At 43.9% G+C, this 18,089-nt stretch overlaps 1 protein-coding gene across 1 annotated transcript; it reads right to left on the bottom strand.

Annotated features, from left to right (window-relative positions):
* Window positions 1-4,838: 4,838 nt before the first annotated feature.
* LOC112253431 (interferon-induced protein with tetratricopeptide repeats 1-like) lies at window positions 4,839-6,850 on the bottom strand. Its single transcript, XM_042323704.1, has 2 exons — window positions 6,694-6,850; window positions 4,839-6,536 (listed from the first exon to the last, which is right to left on the bottom strand). Exons 1-2 carry the CDS (start codon window positions 6,717-6,719, stop codon window positions 5,219-5,221), a joined length of 1,344 nt encoding a protein of 447 aa, XP_042179638.1. The 5' UTR covers window positions 6,720-6,850; the 3' UTR covers window positions 4,839-5,218.
* Between the last annotated feature and the right edge of the window lie 11,239 nt (window positions 6,851-18,089).

The raw sequence follows: 18,089 nt of genomic DNA, 5'->3' as shown, positions 1-18,089 counted from the left end.
GCCAAACTGGAAGTCTTCTGACCAGCTTGGAAAGACAGTACCGTGCAGTATCGAAGAGCCCTCACTGCTGCTCGATCATCCTATTTTTCCAACTTAATTGAGGAAAATAAGAACAATCCTAAATGTATTTTTGATACTGTCGCAAAGCTAACTAAAAAGCAGCATTCCCCAAGAGAGGATTGCTTTCACTTCAGCAGTAATAAATTCATGAACTTCTTTGAGGAAAAGATCATGATCAATAGAAAGCAAATTACGGACTCCTCTTTAAATCTGCGTATTCCTCAAAAGCTCAGTTGTCCTGAGTCTGCACAACTCTGCTAAGACCTAGGATCAAGAGAGACACTCAAGTGTTTTAGTACTATATCTCTTGACACAACGATGAAAATAATCATGGCCTCTAAACCTTCAAGCTGCATACTGGACCCTATTTCAACTAAATTACTGAAAGAGCTGCTTCCTGTGCTTGGCCCTCCTATGTTGAACATAATAAATGGCTCTCTATCCACCGGATGTGTACCAAACTCACTAGAAGTGACAGTAATAAAGCCTCTCTTGAAAAAGCCAATTAAATATAAAAAACTATTGGCCTATATCGAATCTCCCATTCCTCTCAAAAAATGTGTTAAAATCTGTTGCGCAGCAACTCACTGCCTTCCTGAAGACAAACAATGTATAGGAATTGCTTCAGTCTGGTTTTAGACCCCATCATAGCACTGAGACTCCATTTGTGAAGGTGGTAAATTACCTTTTAATGGCGTCAGACCGAAGCTCTGCATCTGTCCTCGTGCTCCAAGACCTTAGTGCTGCTTTTGATACTATCGATCACCACATTATTTTGGAGAGATTGGAAACCCAAATTGGTTTACACGGACAAGTTCTGGCCTGGTTTAGATCTTATCTGTCAGAAAGATATCAGTTTGTCTCTGTGGATGGTTTGTCCTCTGACAAATCAACTGTACATTTTGGTGTTCCTCAAGGTTCCGTTTTAGGACCACTATTGTTTTCACTATATACTTTACCTCTTGGGGATGTTATTCGAAAACATAATGTTAACTTTCACTGTTATGTGGATGACACACAGCTGTTTTTGACATTTCAATGAAACATGGTGGAGCCCCAAAATTGCCCTTGCTGGAAGCCTCTGTTTCAGACATAAGGAAGTGGATGGCGTCAAACTTTCTACTTTTAAACTTGGACAAAACAGAGATGCTTGTTCTAGGTCCCAAGAAACAAAGAGATCTTCTGTTGAATCTGACAAATAATCTTGATGGTTGTACAGTCATCTCAAATAAAACTGTGAAGAACCTTGGCGTTTCTCTGGACCCTGATCTCTCTTTTGATGAACATATCAAGACTGTTTCAAGGACAGCTTTTTTCCAACTACGTAACATTGCAAAAATCAGACATTTTTTGTCCAAAACTGATGCAGAAAAATTAATCCATGCTTTTGTTACTTCTAGGTTAGACTACTGCAATGCTCTACTTTCTGCCTACCCGGATAAAGCACTAAATAAACTTCAGTTAGTGCTAAATATGACTGCTAGAATCCTGACTAGAACCCCAAAAATGTATCATATTTCTCCAGTGCTAGCCTCCCGACACTGGCTTCCTGTTAAGGCAAGGGCTGATTTCAAGGTTTTACTGCTAACCCACAAAGCATTATATGGGCTTGCTCCTACCTATCTTTCCGATTTGGTTCTGCCGAACATACCTGCACGTATGCTACAGTCACAAGATGCAGGCCTTCTAATTGTCCCTAGAATTTCTAAGCAAACAGCTGGAGGCAGGGCTTTCTCCTATAGAGTTCCATTTTTATGGAATGGTCTGCCTACCCATGTGAGAGACGCAGACTCGGTCTCAAACTTTATGTTTTTATTGAAGACTCATCTCTTCAGTAGGTCCTATGATTGAGTGTAGTCTGGCCCAGGAGTGTGAAGGTGAACGGAAAGGTACAGGAGCAACAAACCGCCCTTGCTAACTCTGCCTGGCCGGTTCCCCTCTCTCCGCTGGGATTCTCTGCCTCTAACCCTATTACAGGGGCTGAGTCACTAGCTTACTGGTGCTCTTCCATGCCGTCCCTAGGAGGGGTGCATCACTTGAGTGTGTTGAGTCACTGACATGGTCTTCCTGTCTGGGTTGGCGTCCCCCCTTGGGTTGTGCCGTGGCGGAGATCTTTGTGGGCTATACTCGGCCTTGTCTCAGGATGGTAAGTTGGTGGTTGAAGATATCCCTCTAGTGGTGTGTGGCCTGTGCCATGGCAAAGTTTGTGTGGTTATATCCTGCCTGTTTGGCCCTGTCTGGGGGTATCATCGGATGGGGCCACAGTGTCTCCTGACCCCTCCTGTCTCAGCCTCCAGTATTTATGCTGCAGTAGTTTATGTGTCGGGGGGCTAGGGTCAGTCTGTTATATCTGGAGTATTTCACCTCGCCGCAATGGTCTGGCTACGGGGAGCATTCAACCAGGTAAGGTTGGGCAGGCTCGGTGCTCGAGACCTCCTGTGCGCTTTCGCGGTCCGGTCTATCCGGTGCCACCTCCACGTACCAGCCCTCCGGTGTCCAGTGCTGTCAGAGCCTTCCTCCTCTCCAGCGCTGCTAGAGTCTCCCGTCTGTCCTGAGCTCCCAGAGTCTCCCGTCTGTCCTGAGCTGCCAGAGTCTCCCGTCTGTCCTGAGCTGCCAGAGTCTCCCGTCCGTCCTGAGCTGCCAGAGTCTCCCGTCTGTCCTGAGCTGCCAGAGCCGTCAGTCAGCTAGGAGCTGCCAGAATCGCCCTTCACTCCGGAGCTGCCGGAGTTTCCCGCCTGTCCGGCGCTGCCGGAGTCTCCCGCTTGTCCTGCACGGCCGGAGCCTCCCGCTTGTCTGGCGCTGCCGGAGTTGTTCTTCACTCCAGCGCTGCCGGAGTCTCCCGCCTGTCAGTAGTTGGCTACTGCCCTGGTCAGTTTTTACTCATTAAAATGGACACTTAACACGCTGAAAATTGGTCCGATCTATCTTACTCCTCATCAGAGGAAGACGACGAACATTACACTGAGGTTAACACAAGTTTATGAGTTCTTTTACGTTTTGTTCTGTGAGATTATGTCAGTTAACATGACCTTTATGAATTATGAAGCCTTTATGTGCTTTTTTAAATCATATAAATTCTTAAACATTCACAAAGGGAAGTTAGCTGATAGATTATCTCATAGAACAAAACGCATAAGATCTCCTAAACCTCTGTTTACTACAGACCTTATTTTCAGAGTTTATCCAAAAACACCATTCGTTTCCACATAGGCTTTGTCCAACAAGCCATGCTGGAGTGAGTGTGCCTAGAAAAAGATGCCATTAATATTTCTCTCTGTAAATATAATGGATAATCTGTGCTTCTGCCGAGTCCCCTAAGCAGATGTTCCCGTTTTCAGGAGAAATGGAAAGAGAGCCTGTGAGGTCGAATCCGCTTTTGGACGTTAACAAAGCAACACTCCATTTTAACTCGTCCACATTTACTGGATTGGTTGAACAGTGCAGAAGAGAACCCTGCAAGTTTTATTTTATTTTTGTCAAGACCAGCATATTGGGGGAATCTAGTTTCAGGCCTTTCTGTTAGGCCTGCTACATTAGTTTAGGAGAGAGATAACCAAATAGAGAAAGAAGATAAATGATCTAAGAGTACAGGACATGATGTAAATAAACAACCCCAGGGTTCACATATTCTTGGAATGAGAATGTTTAAGGCCAAGAGTTTTACCTGACTACTTGACCAGACCAGGAAAAACTCTGAGCCTGTATTTCAGCCTTCTGTATGTCAGTTAATCAATGACTAAAATAGAGACATGGGCAAATTTATGGATACTGAACTGGTGTGGCATGAGACATTGGCGAAGTGATGCGTTGTCTTTCTTAAAACAGTAGGTGGCTACTTACACAGATAAAATCATGTTTTTTGTCAAACCATTGCAAGGGAAGTAGTGTTGTCTGACTAAAACTGAAGGGGTAGCCTACTGTACAAAGTCAAGGAGCTCAATGGGTGTGTCGTGTAATGTGTACTTCAATAATGTCATGTACTTTAAGGATTTTTGAAATACTGCACAGTACTGGCAATAGATTGACCAATCTTTCACAGCAGCAATGATACGGGGCGGCAGTGTAGCCTAGTGGTTAGAGCATTGGACTAGTAACTGAAAGGTTGCAAGTTCAAATCCCTGAGCTGACAAGGTACAAAATCTGTCATTCTGCCCTTGAACAGGCAGTTAACCCACTGTTCCTAGGCTGTCATTGAAAATAAGAATTTGTTCTTAACTGACTTGCCTAGTAAAATAAAGGTTAAAAAAATAAATAAAAAATACTGTGATTTCTGGAACAACTTCAGAGAAGGTGATGGATGTATTGTAACATCTATTGATACTTGTCACCCCTTCATTCCCCCATTGCAACATGTGGTGTTCTCTGTCTCTGACTGTGTACGCTGACCCTGAACCGTATCCATGACCTTATAACCAATCAAACTCAGCCCATAGCTGATGATAGTCAATGTATGTAGTTGAACAATTTCAACTGGATATCCACAGCTATGCATTAAAACATTTTAGTAACCTACTGGGATAGTGGTTTATAATTATAAAATTAATGTTGTTTGCTGTTAATGTATTTCTTTAATCTCTTAATAGAATAGAACAGAATACCTTTATTTTCACAAGAACTTACAAGATATTAGACAGTAAAATATTAGACATTAAATACATTTACCTGAAACAGAATCTATTGTGCCAGGTCCGCAATTTAAAAAAAAAAAGAAGCAATAAGATCCTATCTGGATAGACAGTCTGTAAGGCTAAACAGGGCCCTCTACTCTATAATGCAATATTGAAGAACAAAATATTAGTTTGTCTACACTACATTAGTGTGCAGCAAACCTTTACAGATACAATTGAAACTGTGGATTTGAGACAGATGTTTGTCATGTTAGGCCTACATATTTATAGGATTTACAATCAGCCTTGAATTTTTACTTTCTAGTTTTAGTATTGTTGATCATGCAAATAAATCCCTGTAGCCAAATTAAGCGCAGACATTTTTAATACTAAAGTATTCAATTGTTACTGAATAAAATCTTGTCCTAGATTTGTCCTAGTGGTATAGTGAATATATTTTCCACATTAATCAATCATAAACAGGTGATGCAAAGTTGAGTTATTCGGCAGGCAGTTCTGGTTAATTCAAGCCTTTATTGTAAAAAAAAGGTCTAGAACTGGCTGACAGCACCATCTCTATCAAGTCCATCCAGAAAGTCAACAATTTCCTCAGCTCTGTCTCCTCTGTTATGGACAACGGACAACAAAACACGAATACTGCTGTCACGTTGGCCAGTGGGTAGCATAATCTCTACTGCCTTCTTGTGGATATCAATTGACCTGGAAGCATCTTGTTTGGCATAAAACAAATACTGGGCATACCAGTTGTAGAATTTTTGTAAATCCTGTGGTTCCATTCCTTCTATTTCAAGAAGCAGGTCCTCAAATATCTTATCTGCTCTATCAAATCTGCCAGATTCTTTGTACATGGCAGTCAGTTCCAGTTTTACAGCAAGGGATTTGGGGTAGAGTGCGACCACCTCTTCATAAAGGTTGACTGCATTTTCAATCAGAATATGCCTCATTGGGTTCCTTTTCTCTTCCGGAGAGAAAATCTTCCATTTGTAACACTTCCCAAGATGTCTCTTCAGCTGGCGTGAATTGGGGTGTCTCTCCAGGGTCTTTCTTGCCAGGTCAATGCTTGAATCATGAGAGATGTAATCTTTGAAAAAATCTAGCAAGATTCCAAATCCACCAAAGCTGTCCAAAGGCTTCTCTATCACTTCCTTTGCAAGTTTACATGCTTCCTCAACCTGGCCGCTCTCTGCAAGCCTCTGCAGGTACATCACTGTGATGTACAAATCTTCTGGATCCAATTCTCTAGCAATCCGTAGGTGCTCCAACATCTCAGATCGCAGCTTTGGGGTAATGTCTTTCCTATCAACAGATTTATTAAATGCCATGGCGTAGCCACAGCGCAGCACCTTGTTCTCAGGGTCCTCTTTTAAGGCCATCCGGAAGCAATATACCGCTGCCTTCCTCTTGCTTACATCAAACTTATTCAAAGTCCAGGCCCTTTCGCCCCATACTACACCTGGGCAGGGCGAGGGGTTGTCCCGCAATAGTCTCCCCACCTTTTCCACATAGGTCTGGCTCTCTGTTAGCTCCCCTTGGTGATAGTGTACCCAAGCCAGGTTCCCATAGTGGACCACCAGACTTAGCTCCACGCCATCTTGGCTGCTTTGGCGAATGGCCTCTTCAGCCTTCTTCAGGCAATGAAGAGCGTCCTCTGTGAAGCCCAGAGCCTGGTGTAGGTAAGCCAGGAAGTTGTACAGATAACCCTCCCAGGAATATTGAACCCCCTCTCTGTTGCTGATATCTATCATCGTTTCTCTGAGGCTTTGAAGTTTAGATCTGCTGTAGTCCAGCTTCCAGGTGAAGTGGCATTCCAAACCCTGCAGCCTAATTTTCAAGGAGGTCTGAGCCATTCTGGTTAAAAAAAAGACAACATTTTAACTGTATACATTTTTTCATGAACAATACCGAAGAGAGATATTTAAGACCTAGATGGTGAACCAAGGACTAATTTCAGTCATGAGAGAGAGAGAGAGAGGGAGAGAGAGTGTGCTAGAGAGATATCACTTACCTCATAGTTGGACAAGAGAAAGCCATCTTGTGGTCTCTGAGTTTCAACACAGAGCAAATGAGTGTCGGATTAGATACCTCACGGACTCTATCCTGATTTTATACCACATTATCTTCCAATGGGCAGGTTATGCTGATATTACCTCACTTTACAAACAACTATCATAATTTTGTTTCTAGCAAATAGAGACTAAAGCAAATGAGTGTTTGCCAAGGGCTGTTACGATAACAATATTACCTTTCACAGTTATGAGTCATGAAGGCAGTCAAATTCCACTTGACCATTTAGTCACGGTAATTAGTCTTATTCAAGCTCTGATGCTAATGATGGTCATTAGTGGCTTACCAAACACGCTAACTGCCTGGTACTCAGCACTCTATTGTCCCTCTAATCACTCTGACGTCAATGCAAATGTCATCGAAAATCTAATCTAACACTTCATGAGAGCCCATGAGCTCATGTTGTGCAACATTTCTATAGTCTATGCAATTGCGTGAGAAAACAGAGTGGTGGCCTCTATTAAAAAGAGGAGGATTCCATCAGCTTTCTAAAGGCTTACAATATTCATTTCTCAACTTTCCTAATATTAAGCAAATTGCTTCTCTTTTACTGCAGGAGTATAGCCTACCTGGCTGGCATTAAACAATGAACCTCCATTTGCTATTTAAGTGCATGGATGACATGTCTTTTTTCCCCTGCCCCTGTTTTGAGACAGGTGCATGACAATGGTCCATGTTAAAGTATGATATGTTAGGTAAAAATAATAAAGACAGACACAAATGTCAAGTTCAAGCATTGTACATGTGTCACACCCTGACCATAGTTTGCTTTGTATGTTTCTATGTTTTGTTTGGTCAGGGTGTGATCTGAGTGGGCATTCTATGTTGTGTGTCTAATTTGTCTGTTTCTGTGTTTGGCCTGATATGGTTCTCAATCAGAGGCAGGTGTTAGTCATTGTCTCTGATTGGGAACCATATTTAGGTTGCCTGCTTGGCGTTGGGTTTTGTGGGTGATTGTTCCTGTTTCTGTGTTTGCACCAGATAGGGCTGTTTTGGTTTTTCACATTTCTTGTTTTGTTAGTTTATTCATGTATAGTTTCTTTAATAAAGAACCATGAATAATAACCATGCTGCGTTTTGGTCCGCCTCTCCTTCGACTCAAGAAAACCGTTACAGAATCACCCACCACAACAGGACCAAGCGGCGTGGTGACAGGCAGTGGCAGCAGGAGCAACAAATTCTGGATTATATGACTTGGGAGGAAATAGACAGGTGGGCGGTCGACCCAGGAAGAGTGCCGGAGCCCACCTGGGATTCGCTGGAGCAGTGCGAAGAGGGGTATAGGAGAATGGAGTTGGAGAGACAAGCACGGCGGCGCGGTGGGAAGCCCGAGAGTCAGCCCCAAAAATTTCTTGGGAGGGGGCACACAGGAAGTGTGGCGAAGCCAGGTAGGAGACCTGCGCCAACTTCCTGTGCTTACCGGGGGGCGAGAGAGACCGGGCAGGCACCGTGTTATGCGGTGGAGCGCACGGTGTCCCCAGTGCGGGTGCATAGCCCGGTTGCGGTACATACCAGCTCCGCGTATCGGCCGGACTAGAGTGAGCATCGAGCCAAGTGCCATGAAGCCGGCTCTACGTATCTGGTCCCCAGTGCGTCTCCTTGGGCCGGCTTACATGGCACCAGCCTTGCGCACGGTGTCCCCGGTTCGCCTGCATAGCCCAGTGCGACTCAAGAAAACCGTTACAACATGTCCCTACATACGGGGTCTAGGGAATAGCCCAGCTATCAATTACCTATCTACTAGACTCCGTAACATCATCATTTTCAATAGAAAGTGCAAACATAACAGAACAACATTAAGTTCTTATTAACAATTGAAAAAGCATTACATTTTCTATTTACTTCAGTTGTCATTTTCCTCTTTGTTTTTACATTTTATATTTTTATATAAAATGAGGACAAGTTACCACAGTCTCTTGCTTACAGAGTAAGCCTTACACAGTTGACCCACTCGTGAGTAAGTATGGGCTCTGACAGGGGTAGGATTAGGGCCATGAGCTGGAGAGCTTGGTGGGCTAGAAGCCTCACCTTCAATTGGCTCATGTCTCAATTCTGTGCCCCTTGCCTTTAGGCCTGGACTGAGATCCAACTCATCTAGGTGCATGAATGGCGTGTTCTAGGTTAGTTGTCTGCTCTGCTACGTGCAGATCCACCCGATTGCGACGATAGAGGGAGCCACTAGGTAAGAATGTGGTGCAACACTCTGTAGGCATGTATCCAGACTCCAAAGTCCTGTGTGGTCTCCCGGCAGTGGTTTCATCCTTATTGTTTCACCCACCTCCAGCTCTGGTAAGTCTCCAGATGTCCAGTCGTAGAAGCACTTAGTGAGCTGCTTTCTGTGCCACAGTTTGTCCGTGACCCCAACCATGACGCATGGCTCAAGTAGCTTGTTAGCTACGGGGATGGTAGTCTTCAGAGGTCTGGACAGCAGGCGTTGCACTGGGCTTCTGTCCATGTTTCGGTGGGTGTATTCCCCACTGTAAGATGGCTTTCCAGGGGTCGTTGCTGTCACGCAAGGCCCTCCGTCACAGGTTTTTTTGCAATCTTGACAGCAGACTCTGTCTTGCCATTTGCCGTTGGGTGTGGAGGTCACATGGTCAAACTCCCATTCTGAGGCGAAACGCTTGAACTGTGCAGTGGGCCATTGTCCGTGATGACCTTGTCAGGCTGGCCTTACCTTGCAAACTGTGCCTTGAAGCACTTTATGACTGTCTCTGCAGACAAGTCAGGGAGCCGTTCAATTTCTCAAAAGTCAGTGTAGTGCTTAAAAATGAGAAGATAGTGCTTTTGTCTGTGGCTGAATAAGTCCATGCTGATGATTTGCCAAGCCCTTGTGGGCTGTTCGTGCGACATCATGGTTTCCTTTTGCTGTTTAAGAGTGTACTCGCTGCATGTGGTACAGCTGCTGACAAAGTCTTTCATTTCTGCTTGCATTTTTGGTCAGTATAATGTTTCACGTGCCTGGCAGTAGCATGCATCACCTCCAACGTGACTCGAGTGTATGCGAGTAAGCATCTCTGGACTTAGTGATTTGGGAATAATGACATTCTGACCTCTGAACAAGATGCCATTTTGCACGCTAATCTCATCTCGAAAGATCCAGTATTCTCTCACTGTGAAAGGTGTCTCCTCTTTCAGGTATGGCCAACATGTGAGAGCCATGGACTTCAGTGACTGTTACGTTTAAGTAGTCTGCTTGATTGCTCTGTTGAACATCTTGTTGTTCCTGCTGTAGCGAACAGATGGCATGCTGCTGATAGGCAGTGCCTCTGCCTGTATATTGTGCTGTTGCCCTGCTCATTGTGTCACTGATGTACATCTCTGGCCTTTTCTTGTAGACAACCTTCAGGCTGTAGTTTTGCATAGTTATGAGCATGCTTTGAAGCCTCTTGAGCGCGTTGAGGAGAGGTTTACTGAATATGGCAATGAGTGGTTTGTGGTCCGTTTCATTGGTGATCAGCTCTCGGCCATATAAGTAGTGATGGAAGCACTGGCAGGAGAAGACTATGCTGAGGCACTCTTTCTCAATTTGTGCATGTTAGGTGGGGGTGAGCGATCTCAAAGCGAACCCAATGGGCTGGCCTTCCTGTATATAGCCATGTTCTTGTTGTTTTATTGTGTTACTTTTAATTGTTTTTTACTGTAGTTTATTTGGTAAATATTTCCTTAACTCTTCTTGAACTGCACTGTTGGTTAAGGGCTTGTATGTAAGCATTTCACGGTAAGGTCTACACTTGTTGTATTCGGCGCACGTGACAAATAAAGTTTGATTTGATTCCTGCATAAGGCAGCAGCCAAGTTCACTTTGGCTGGAGTCCCGCAAAACTGGCATGGATGAAGCCAAAGATTTCATCTCCTGCACTATGGCCTCATGTTTGGTTAACCAGTGCCATGGTGTGTCTTTGTCCAGCAACCAGCGCAGAGGCTCACAGACTGCTGATAGGTGTGGCATGACCTTTGCACGATAGTTTGCAAAGCTGATGAGACGCTGCACTCCATTTGCATCAGACAGATTTGACATGACGAGGATCGCTTTGACTTTGTCTGGGTCCGGCTTCAGGCCTTTGACCGAGAGAATGTGGCCATGGAAGTGGACGTCTTTCACCTTGAACTGCAGGCCAAGGCGTAGCTTAATTTATGGGCAGGTGGGACGGTAGCGCCCCACCTGGCCAACATCCGGTGAAATTGCAGAGCGCTAAAAGTCTAAATACACCATTTGTAATATTAAACATTCATGTAAATACATGTGTCTTACATCATTTAAAAGCTTAACTTCTTGTTAATCCAGCCGCTTTGTCAGATTTCAAAAACGCTTTATGGCGAAAGCATACTATGTGATTATCTGAGGACAGCGCCCAGCACACAAAAGTATTACTAGCATTTTCCAACCAAGCATTAGCGTCACGAAAGTCAGAAATATCAATAAAATAAATCGCTTACCTTTAAAGATATTCCTCTGGTGGCAATGCCAAGTATCCCAGCGATACAGTGAATGTTCATTTTGTTTGATAAAATCAATTTTTATAGCCTAACATGAAACATTTGTAAACCGCTTGTGTCGTGAATTTCGTCTCATTCAACTTTTGACGAAACATTCGATGTAAATACACACACTAAACATACGTTTATCTAGTCATGGTTGGTTTCATTGCAATCCTCTGGTTGACCGAAACAAACCGATTTGAAGACACCAATCAATGACCTCATTGTGCACCAATGATAGGACCAGTCTTTCGTCAAATGACTATATTTTGGCCCAATGACCAGGGATCATCTTGAAATCTTGCTTGGAAGATGAGCTGCGGTAAAAGGCAATATGTAATGGTTATACGTTCGAAGACCAGCCTTTGTCGTAAACTCAGGCGTAAAAGAGGTTCATTCGCCATTGCAAATCATACTTGACGATGCCACGAGTGTTACACATAACAGAACATGGTAAACAGCATTTTCAGCAATTTTATATATTTAAATTGTGGCGAATAAATCTGAAAAAGCAAAAACAAAGACTAGGCATACAGATTTTACCCAAATTATAGATGAAATTGATAGGGAAAGCGAGACAGAGTTGCTTCAGAAAGATGAGTCAGTGATGATAGTTTTGACTCACAGGCAGAAGACATGTTTCTGCTTGGAGAGGATGCCATTTTGGACTGATAAGTACTTGTCATGCTAATATCATTAATATGAGATTTTTTTAGATTTTCTTATTTTATTTGCAATATATAAAAATATCATCAGTAATGAAATGTGTAAAGTAACATTGGCTATACATTGTAGATGTGTGTGTATATTATATATATTTTTTAATTGATTTTATATAAACATGGAATGGAGTAGAATGGAACAGCACTTCACCATAGTGATTATGTTCCCTGTACTCTATATGATATATATATCTCTGTTAATTTTACATGTTGATACAGGGCTCATAGGTGAAAGTATTCTTACTGATTTTTTATTTTTTTTGCCACGCACTCTGAATATGAGCCCCCAATGTCAAGGTGTCCATCCCCCACTGAAGCTGGTTCATCGAGCCGGACCCCTGCTGTTTCCGGTACCACACCTACCCGGCCATCTAGAGGTGTGAAGGCACTGACAAAGAAGTGGAGGAGGGAAAGTGTGAAACCTGCAGAAGGTCGTTGGCACACTGTATTAGACGAGGATGTGGAGCCACTTCCACCAACATTCAGACCGAAAAAAACACCAGGACCACAGCTGGACATGACCTCAAAGTACAGCCCCATTCAACTTTTTCAGCTGTTTTTCACCTCGTCTGTTATTGATTCCCTGGTGACTAACACCAACAAGTATGGGGCTGAGAAGCAGGCAGGAAAGAAAGAGGCATTGAAGACCATTTCCATGTCAGACCTTTTCTGCTACCTTTCACTGGTCATTTACATGGGGCAGGTGAAGTTGAAAACTCTGAGGGACTACTGGAAAACATCACCTCTCTATCTACTGCCTTTCCCCATCACTGTCATGTATTGTGAAAGGTTTCAGACTATCTCACGGGCGCTTCACATCAGTGACCCAGAAGTTGATGGGGAGAATGACAAGAAGAGAGGCACAGCAAGGTTTGATAGGCTCTGCAAAATCAAACCTCTCCCCAACATCGTTGAGGCCTGCAAGACCCAGCCTGCCTAGAACCTGTCCATAGATGAGAGGATGGTAGCCTCAAATGCCAGAATTGGCCTAAAACAGTACATGCGTAACAAACCAACTAAATGGGGTTACAAACTGTTTGTTTTGGCTGATTCTGTGGGTGCCTACACTTTATGAGGGGGAAAGCAGTTTTGCTACCGGTAAGGGACTTAGTTATGATTCCGTTATGGAGTTATTGGATTTTCAACTGCTGGGGAAGGGCTACAAACTGTTTGATGACAACTTCTACACAAGCCCTACCCTGTTTACAGACCTGAGGAAGCTGGATGTGTGGGCTTGTGGCACCATTCGTACCAACAGAGTGGGCTTTCCATAAACAAAGGTGAACGACATGCCAAAGCGGGCTGATCGGGGGACCATGCGATGGATTCGTGAAGATGGCCTGCTCTTTGTAAAGTGAATGGATACCAGAGAGGTGGTCATGTGCACAACTATCCACAAGTCCTTCAGTGGCGATCACATTGTCAGGTGTGTAGGTCGCTACTGGGGCATGGACCACAAAAAATGTCCCCATTCCAGCTGCTGTAAAGGACTACAACAAGGGCATGGGAGGTGTGGACCTGTCAGACGCGCTGATAGGCTACTACAATGTTCTCCACAAGACAATGAAATGGTACAAGACATTGTTCTATCATTTCATCGACATTACTGTGGTGAATACCTTCATCCTCCAGAAGGAAATGGCTAAGAGCTGTGGACAGCCCCCCATCTCACAGCTAGCCTTCAGAGAGCTGCTCATCCAGGAGCTTGCTAGCTACAGCAAGTCCACTGTAGCACCTTCTGTCCCCTCTACCTCTGTCCCTTCTGCTCCAACCAGTGGTGTTCACCTGCCCAGATTCATCTCTGCAGGCATGAATGTGCCACAGGGCAAAAAGGGCACAGTAGGGAGGTTATCGTTGTGCGCTTTGTCACAGGAAATGACCCATCACCTGCACCACTTGTTCAGTAACCCTCTGCTTTACAGCATAAAGAGACTGCTATGGGCCATGGCATCAGCAGCACAATATTTTGTAGAGGACTGAGGGTCTGTAAATTGAAAGTGTGTAAATAGTTACCCTTGTTATTTTTTATTTTTTATTTTAGGGGGTGTGTTAGAAAAGCATTTCTGTATTTTGTATATAGTTATTTGCTTCCAAATGTATCACTGTACCAATTTGTCCACTAAGGTACATTTGGGTACATGTGTGTGGGACACCTGGGTGACTTCATGCTCAATGTCATGTAGCTCGTTCATTCCTGAAGTTATCTGTCTGAAACTTTGCTCAACTATTGTTGTCTTCTTATGTTCTTCATTGAATTTATCCCCAGCATCCTATCTGAATCAGCACCTCATCAGCGATGGGTTCAATGCCCTTGAGCCCAGCCAATAACTTGTGCTGCTTACGTTGGTATACCTCAGGCACCACTGAGACACCAAACGGGAGCTTGAGTCAACGTTTCCGACCCCAGGAGGTCCAGAAGGTAGTCATGAAGCTTCTTTCTTCGTCCAGCTTGCATGGAAGGAATGCATCTCGGGCGTCCACCAAGTTGAAAATCCTGGCCTTGGGTGGCTTGTAGAGGAAGTCCTTCAGTGTCAGCATGATGTAGTGGGAGCTTGGTGCTTGGTTCAGATGCTTTGGGTCGATGCAGACCCTCAGCTTCTCAGTTTTTTTCCACTACGACCAAATTGCTGATCCAGTCAGTTGGTTCAGTCACAGATGTCATGTGGCCATCGGCCTCATACTTGTCCAGCTGGGCCTTCACATCCAGTTTCATTGCAATGGACACATTGCGAGGAGCACACTGGACTGGAGGGAAGCTCTCATCCAATTTTTTAAGTGTACCTTAAAAAATAGTGAATCTTGCCCTCACTCACCCATTTTTTGCTTTTGAGACACTTTTGCAAAGGGATAATTAGTTCCACAAGCAATGCAGGTTTTCCATTGGCAGAGCAGTGCACTTTGCCTTGTGCGTGGGGTTTCAATTTCTATTGCTCTCATTCTCATGTCAGTGACTTCGGCAGTGCGGCACATTTCAATGGCAGTTACTAATGTTAAGCCTATCTCTCTTAGTAGTCGCCCCGGCTCGTGTTCTCATTTGCAATTCCCAGTACTATTTTGTCACGAATCAATTCATCTTTCAATCCCCCGCATTCACAAGTAGCTGATCTTTCTCTCAAACGGGTTACGAAGTTGTGTACTGACTCACCCTCTTCCTGTTTGCAGCTTCCAAAAATGAACCACTCGTAAATTACGTTCCTGTCGGGTTTGAAGTAATTCCCTAATGTATCCAGTATGGCCTTTGCATCACCCTGTTGTCGTGCTGTGAGGGTGAGATTGTGCCGGTAAATATGCCTGCATTCTCTCCCCATTAAGCTCCTCAGAATTGCCGCTTAGACCTCTTTGGGTTTCTATTGTAGACCGGTCGCCAGTGCATAGTCTTTAAATTCATCCCTGAAGTTGTCCCAATTAGTATTCCAGTCCCCTGTGAGAACCACGGGATTTGGTGGCAGAATGCTCACTGCCATAGCTATGGAATAGGAGATCTCTTTGCCTTCAGCCATTGAGGTAGGTAGTGATGCTAGCTAGCCAGCTAACAACGAGTTGATCAGTGGTGTGACTAACATTGGCAGTAGGAAACGGTGTATGTTAACATATGGAACGTAACTGCGCCTAAACTGTACTTAGTTACAAAAATAACAAACATGGTTTTTGAGCCTCTTCTGATACCATGTTTCAGTATGATATATTGGATAAACGAATAAAGAAAGACACAAATGTGAAGTTCAATAGCCTTGTTCAAGCATTGTAGTAGTCCCTACATACGGGGTCCGGGAACCGCCCAGCTAGTCGATTACCTATCAACTAGACTCCGTAACAGTCCATTCTAAATCAAAACAAATTTCACACATATTATTTAGTGTATGTAAACACAAGATTAAATCAAGAATAGTCTGATTGGGGACAATTAGGGATGCACCGATATTACATTTTTAGCTGATACCAAAATCCAATATTTTCTTGCCAGAAAACCCGATACGATGACCAATATTTACAATTTTAGAGGCCTTTTAAGCGCTCTAGTACAGTTAAATAGTTGAAACACACACACTGACCAAAAAGTTATTTTGTTGGCATTTACTTATGTCCCCATTCCCAGTAAAAAATAATCAAAACCAATTTTTTTCACTTACTTGCTGGCTGTTTCGCTGTTCATTTGCTCAGTCGTTTCATTCTCAACCAGGATTTCATCATACATGTCAAGTAGTGAAGTTTCAGCTCTGTGTGTCCTTGGCTTCTCTTCCTCTGTGCGCACTGTCACTGTGTCCATTTCCAACTTGTCCCGCTGTGTCTGTAACATTTCACGTAAACCCTGTTTCTTGTCTGCATTGAAGTAGCGGTCCTTGTACCTAGCATCGAGCATGGTGGTGACACAGTAAAGAGGCTCAGAGAGAATGCCACCGAATCGCTTGTTCACAGCCTCTAGTAGAATACCTTTGCAAGTTTAACCTCACGGTCTGTCGGAAGTTTTGTTGAGCAGGCATTTCAATGCCATGACAGAGGGTATTACTTCTGCTGCAGAAGCAGTTGATGAGCTTATTTCTCGAGCCAGTTGTTCGAATGGAGCTAGGAGTGTGTTCATGTTTCCAAGTTTCAAACATGTTCTCAAATGCCATTGAAATGGCTGCAGCGGTATTGGTGCCAGCACATTCTTGAGCATGCAATACGTCATTCCTCAGTATGAAATCCTTGTCGACCCACTGTGCTGTCAGACTCAGCATGCTCACGGGGCTGACATTGCTGGTCTAAATGTCAGTTATCAAGCGCCAGGACCGTCTCCTAAAGTTGATTCAGCTGCGGGATCGGGGCACCACCAGTACAGAGCTTGCTCAGGAATGGCAGCAGGCAGGTGTGAGGTGGGTGGACAAACAAAAACCCACACATTCTGACAAACTCCAAGCATTGATTATGCAAGAATGGGCTGCCATCAGTCAGGATGTGGCCCAGAAGTTAATTGACAGCATGCCAGGGCGGATTTGCAGAGGTCTTGAAAAAGAAGGGTCAACACTGCAAATATTGACTCTTTGCATCAACTTCATGTAATTGTCAATAAAAGCCTTTGACACTTATGAAATGCTTGTAATTATACTTCAGTATTCCATAGTAACATCTGACAAAAATATCTAAAGACACTGAAGCAGCAAACTTTGTGAAAATGTATATTTGTGTTATTCTCAAAACTTTTGGCCACGACTGTATATATATATATATAAAAACTTATTCCCATAAGTATTCAGACCCTTTCCTATGAGACTCAAAAATGAGAAATTGAGCTCCGGTGTATCATGTTCCATTGATCATCCTTGAGATGTTTCTACAACTTGATTGGAGTCCACCTGTGGGAAATTCAATTGATTGGACATGATTTGGAAATAGCACACACCTGTCTATATAAAATCCCACAGTTGACAGTGCAAGTCAGAGCAAAAACCAAGCCATGAGGTGGAAGAAATTGTCCGTAGAACTCCAAGACAGGATTGTGTCTAGGGACAGATCTGGGAAAGAGCACCAAAACATTTCTGCAGCATTGAGGGTCCCAAGAACCAAGTGGCCTTCATCATTCTTATATGGAAGTTTAAAACCAACTCCACCAACCTGGCCTTTATGGTAGAGTGGCCAGATGGAAGACACTCTTCAGTAAAAGGCACATGACAGCCTGCTTGGAGTTTGCCAAAAGGCACCAAAAGGACCATGAGAAACAAGATGCTCTGGTCTAATGAAACCAAGATTAAACTCTTTGGTCTGAATGTCAAGTGTCACGTTTGGAAGAAACCTTGGATCATCCCTACGATGAAGCATGGTGGTGGCAGCATCAAGCTTCAGGGATGTTTTTCAGCGACAGGGACTGGAAGACTAATCAGGATTTAGAGAAAGTTGAACGGAGCAAGGTACAAAGTGATCCTTGATGAAAACCTGCTCCAGAGTGCTCAGGACCTCAGACTAGGGTGGCCCAGCCTTGAACCCGATCAATCTCTGGAGAGATCTGAAATAACTGTGCAGCGACGCTTCCCATCCAACCTGACAGAGCTTGAGAGGATCTGCACAGAAGAATGGGAGAAATTCCTCAAATACGAGTGTGCCAAGCTTGTAGTGTCATACCAAAGAAGGCTTGAGGCTGTAGTTGCTTCCAAAGGTG

Source organism: Oncorhynchus tshawytscha, linkage group LG06, assembly GCF_018296145.1.
Source record: "Oncorhynchus tshawytscha isolate Ot180627B linkage group LG06, Otsh_v2.0, whole genome shotgun sequence".
NCBI classification, from domain to species: Eukaryota; Metazoa; Chordata; class Actinopteri; order Salmoniformes; family Salmonidae; genus Oncorhynchus; species Oncorhynchus tshawytscha.
This window is presented reverse-complemented; position numbering and strand designations above follow the sequence as displayed.

Excerpts from the sequence above, each read along its gene's own strand:
- LOC112253431 (XM_042323704.1), bottom strand. The coding sequence starts at position 6,719 with ATGGCTTTCTCTTGTCCAACTATGAG. Across the intron at positions 6,537-6,693 it reads TTCTCTTGTCCAACTATGAG|AATGGCTCAGACCTCCTTGA; the intron begins GTAAGTGATATC and ends TTTTTTAACCAG.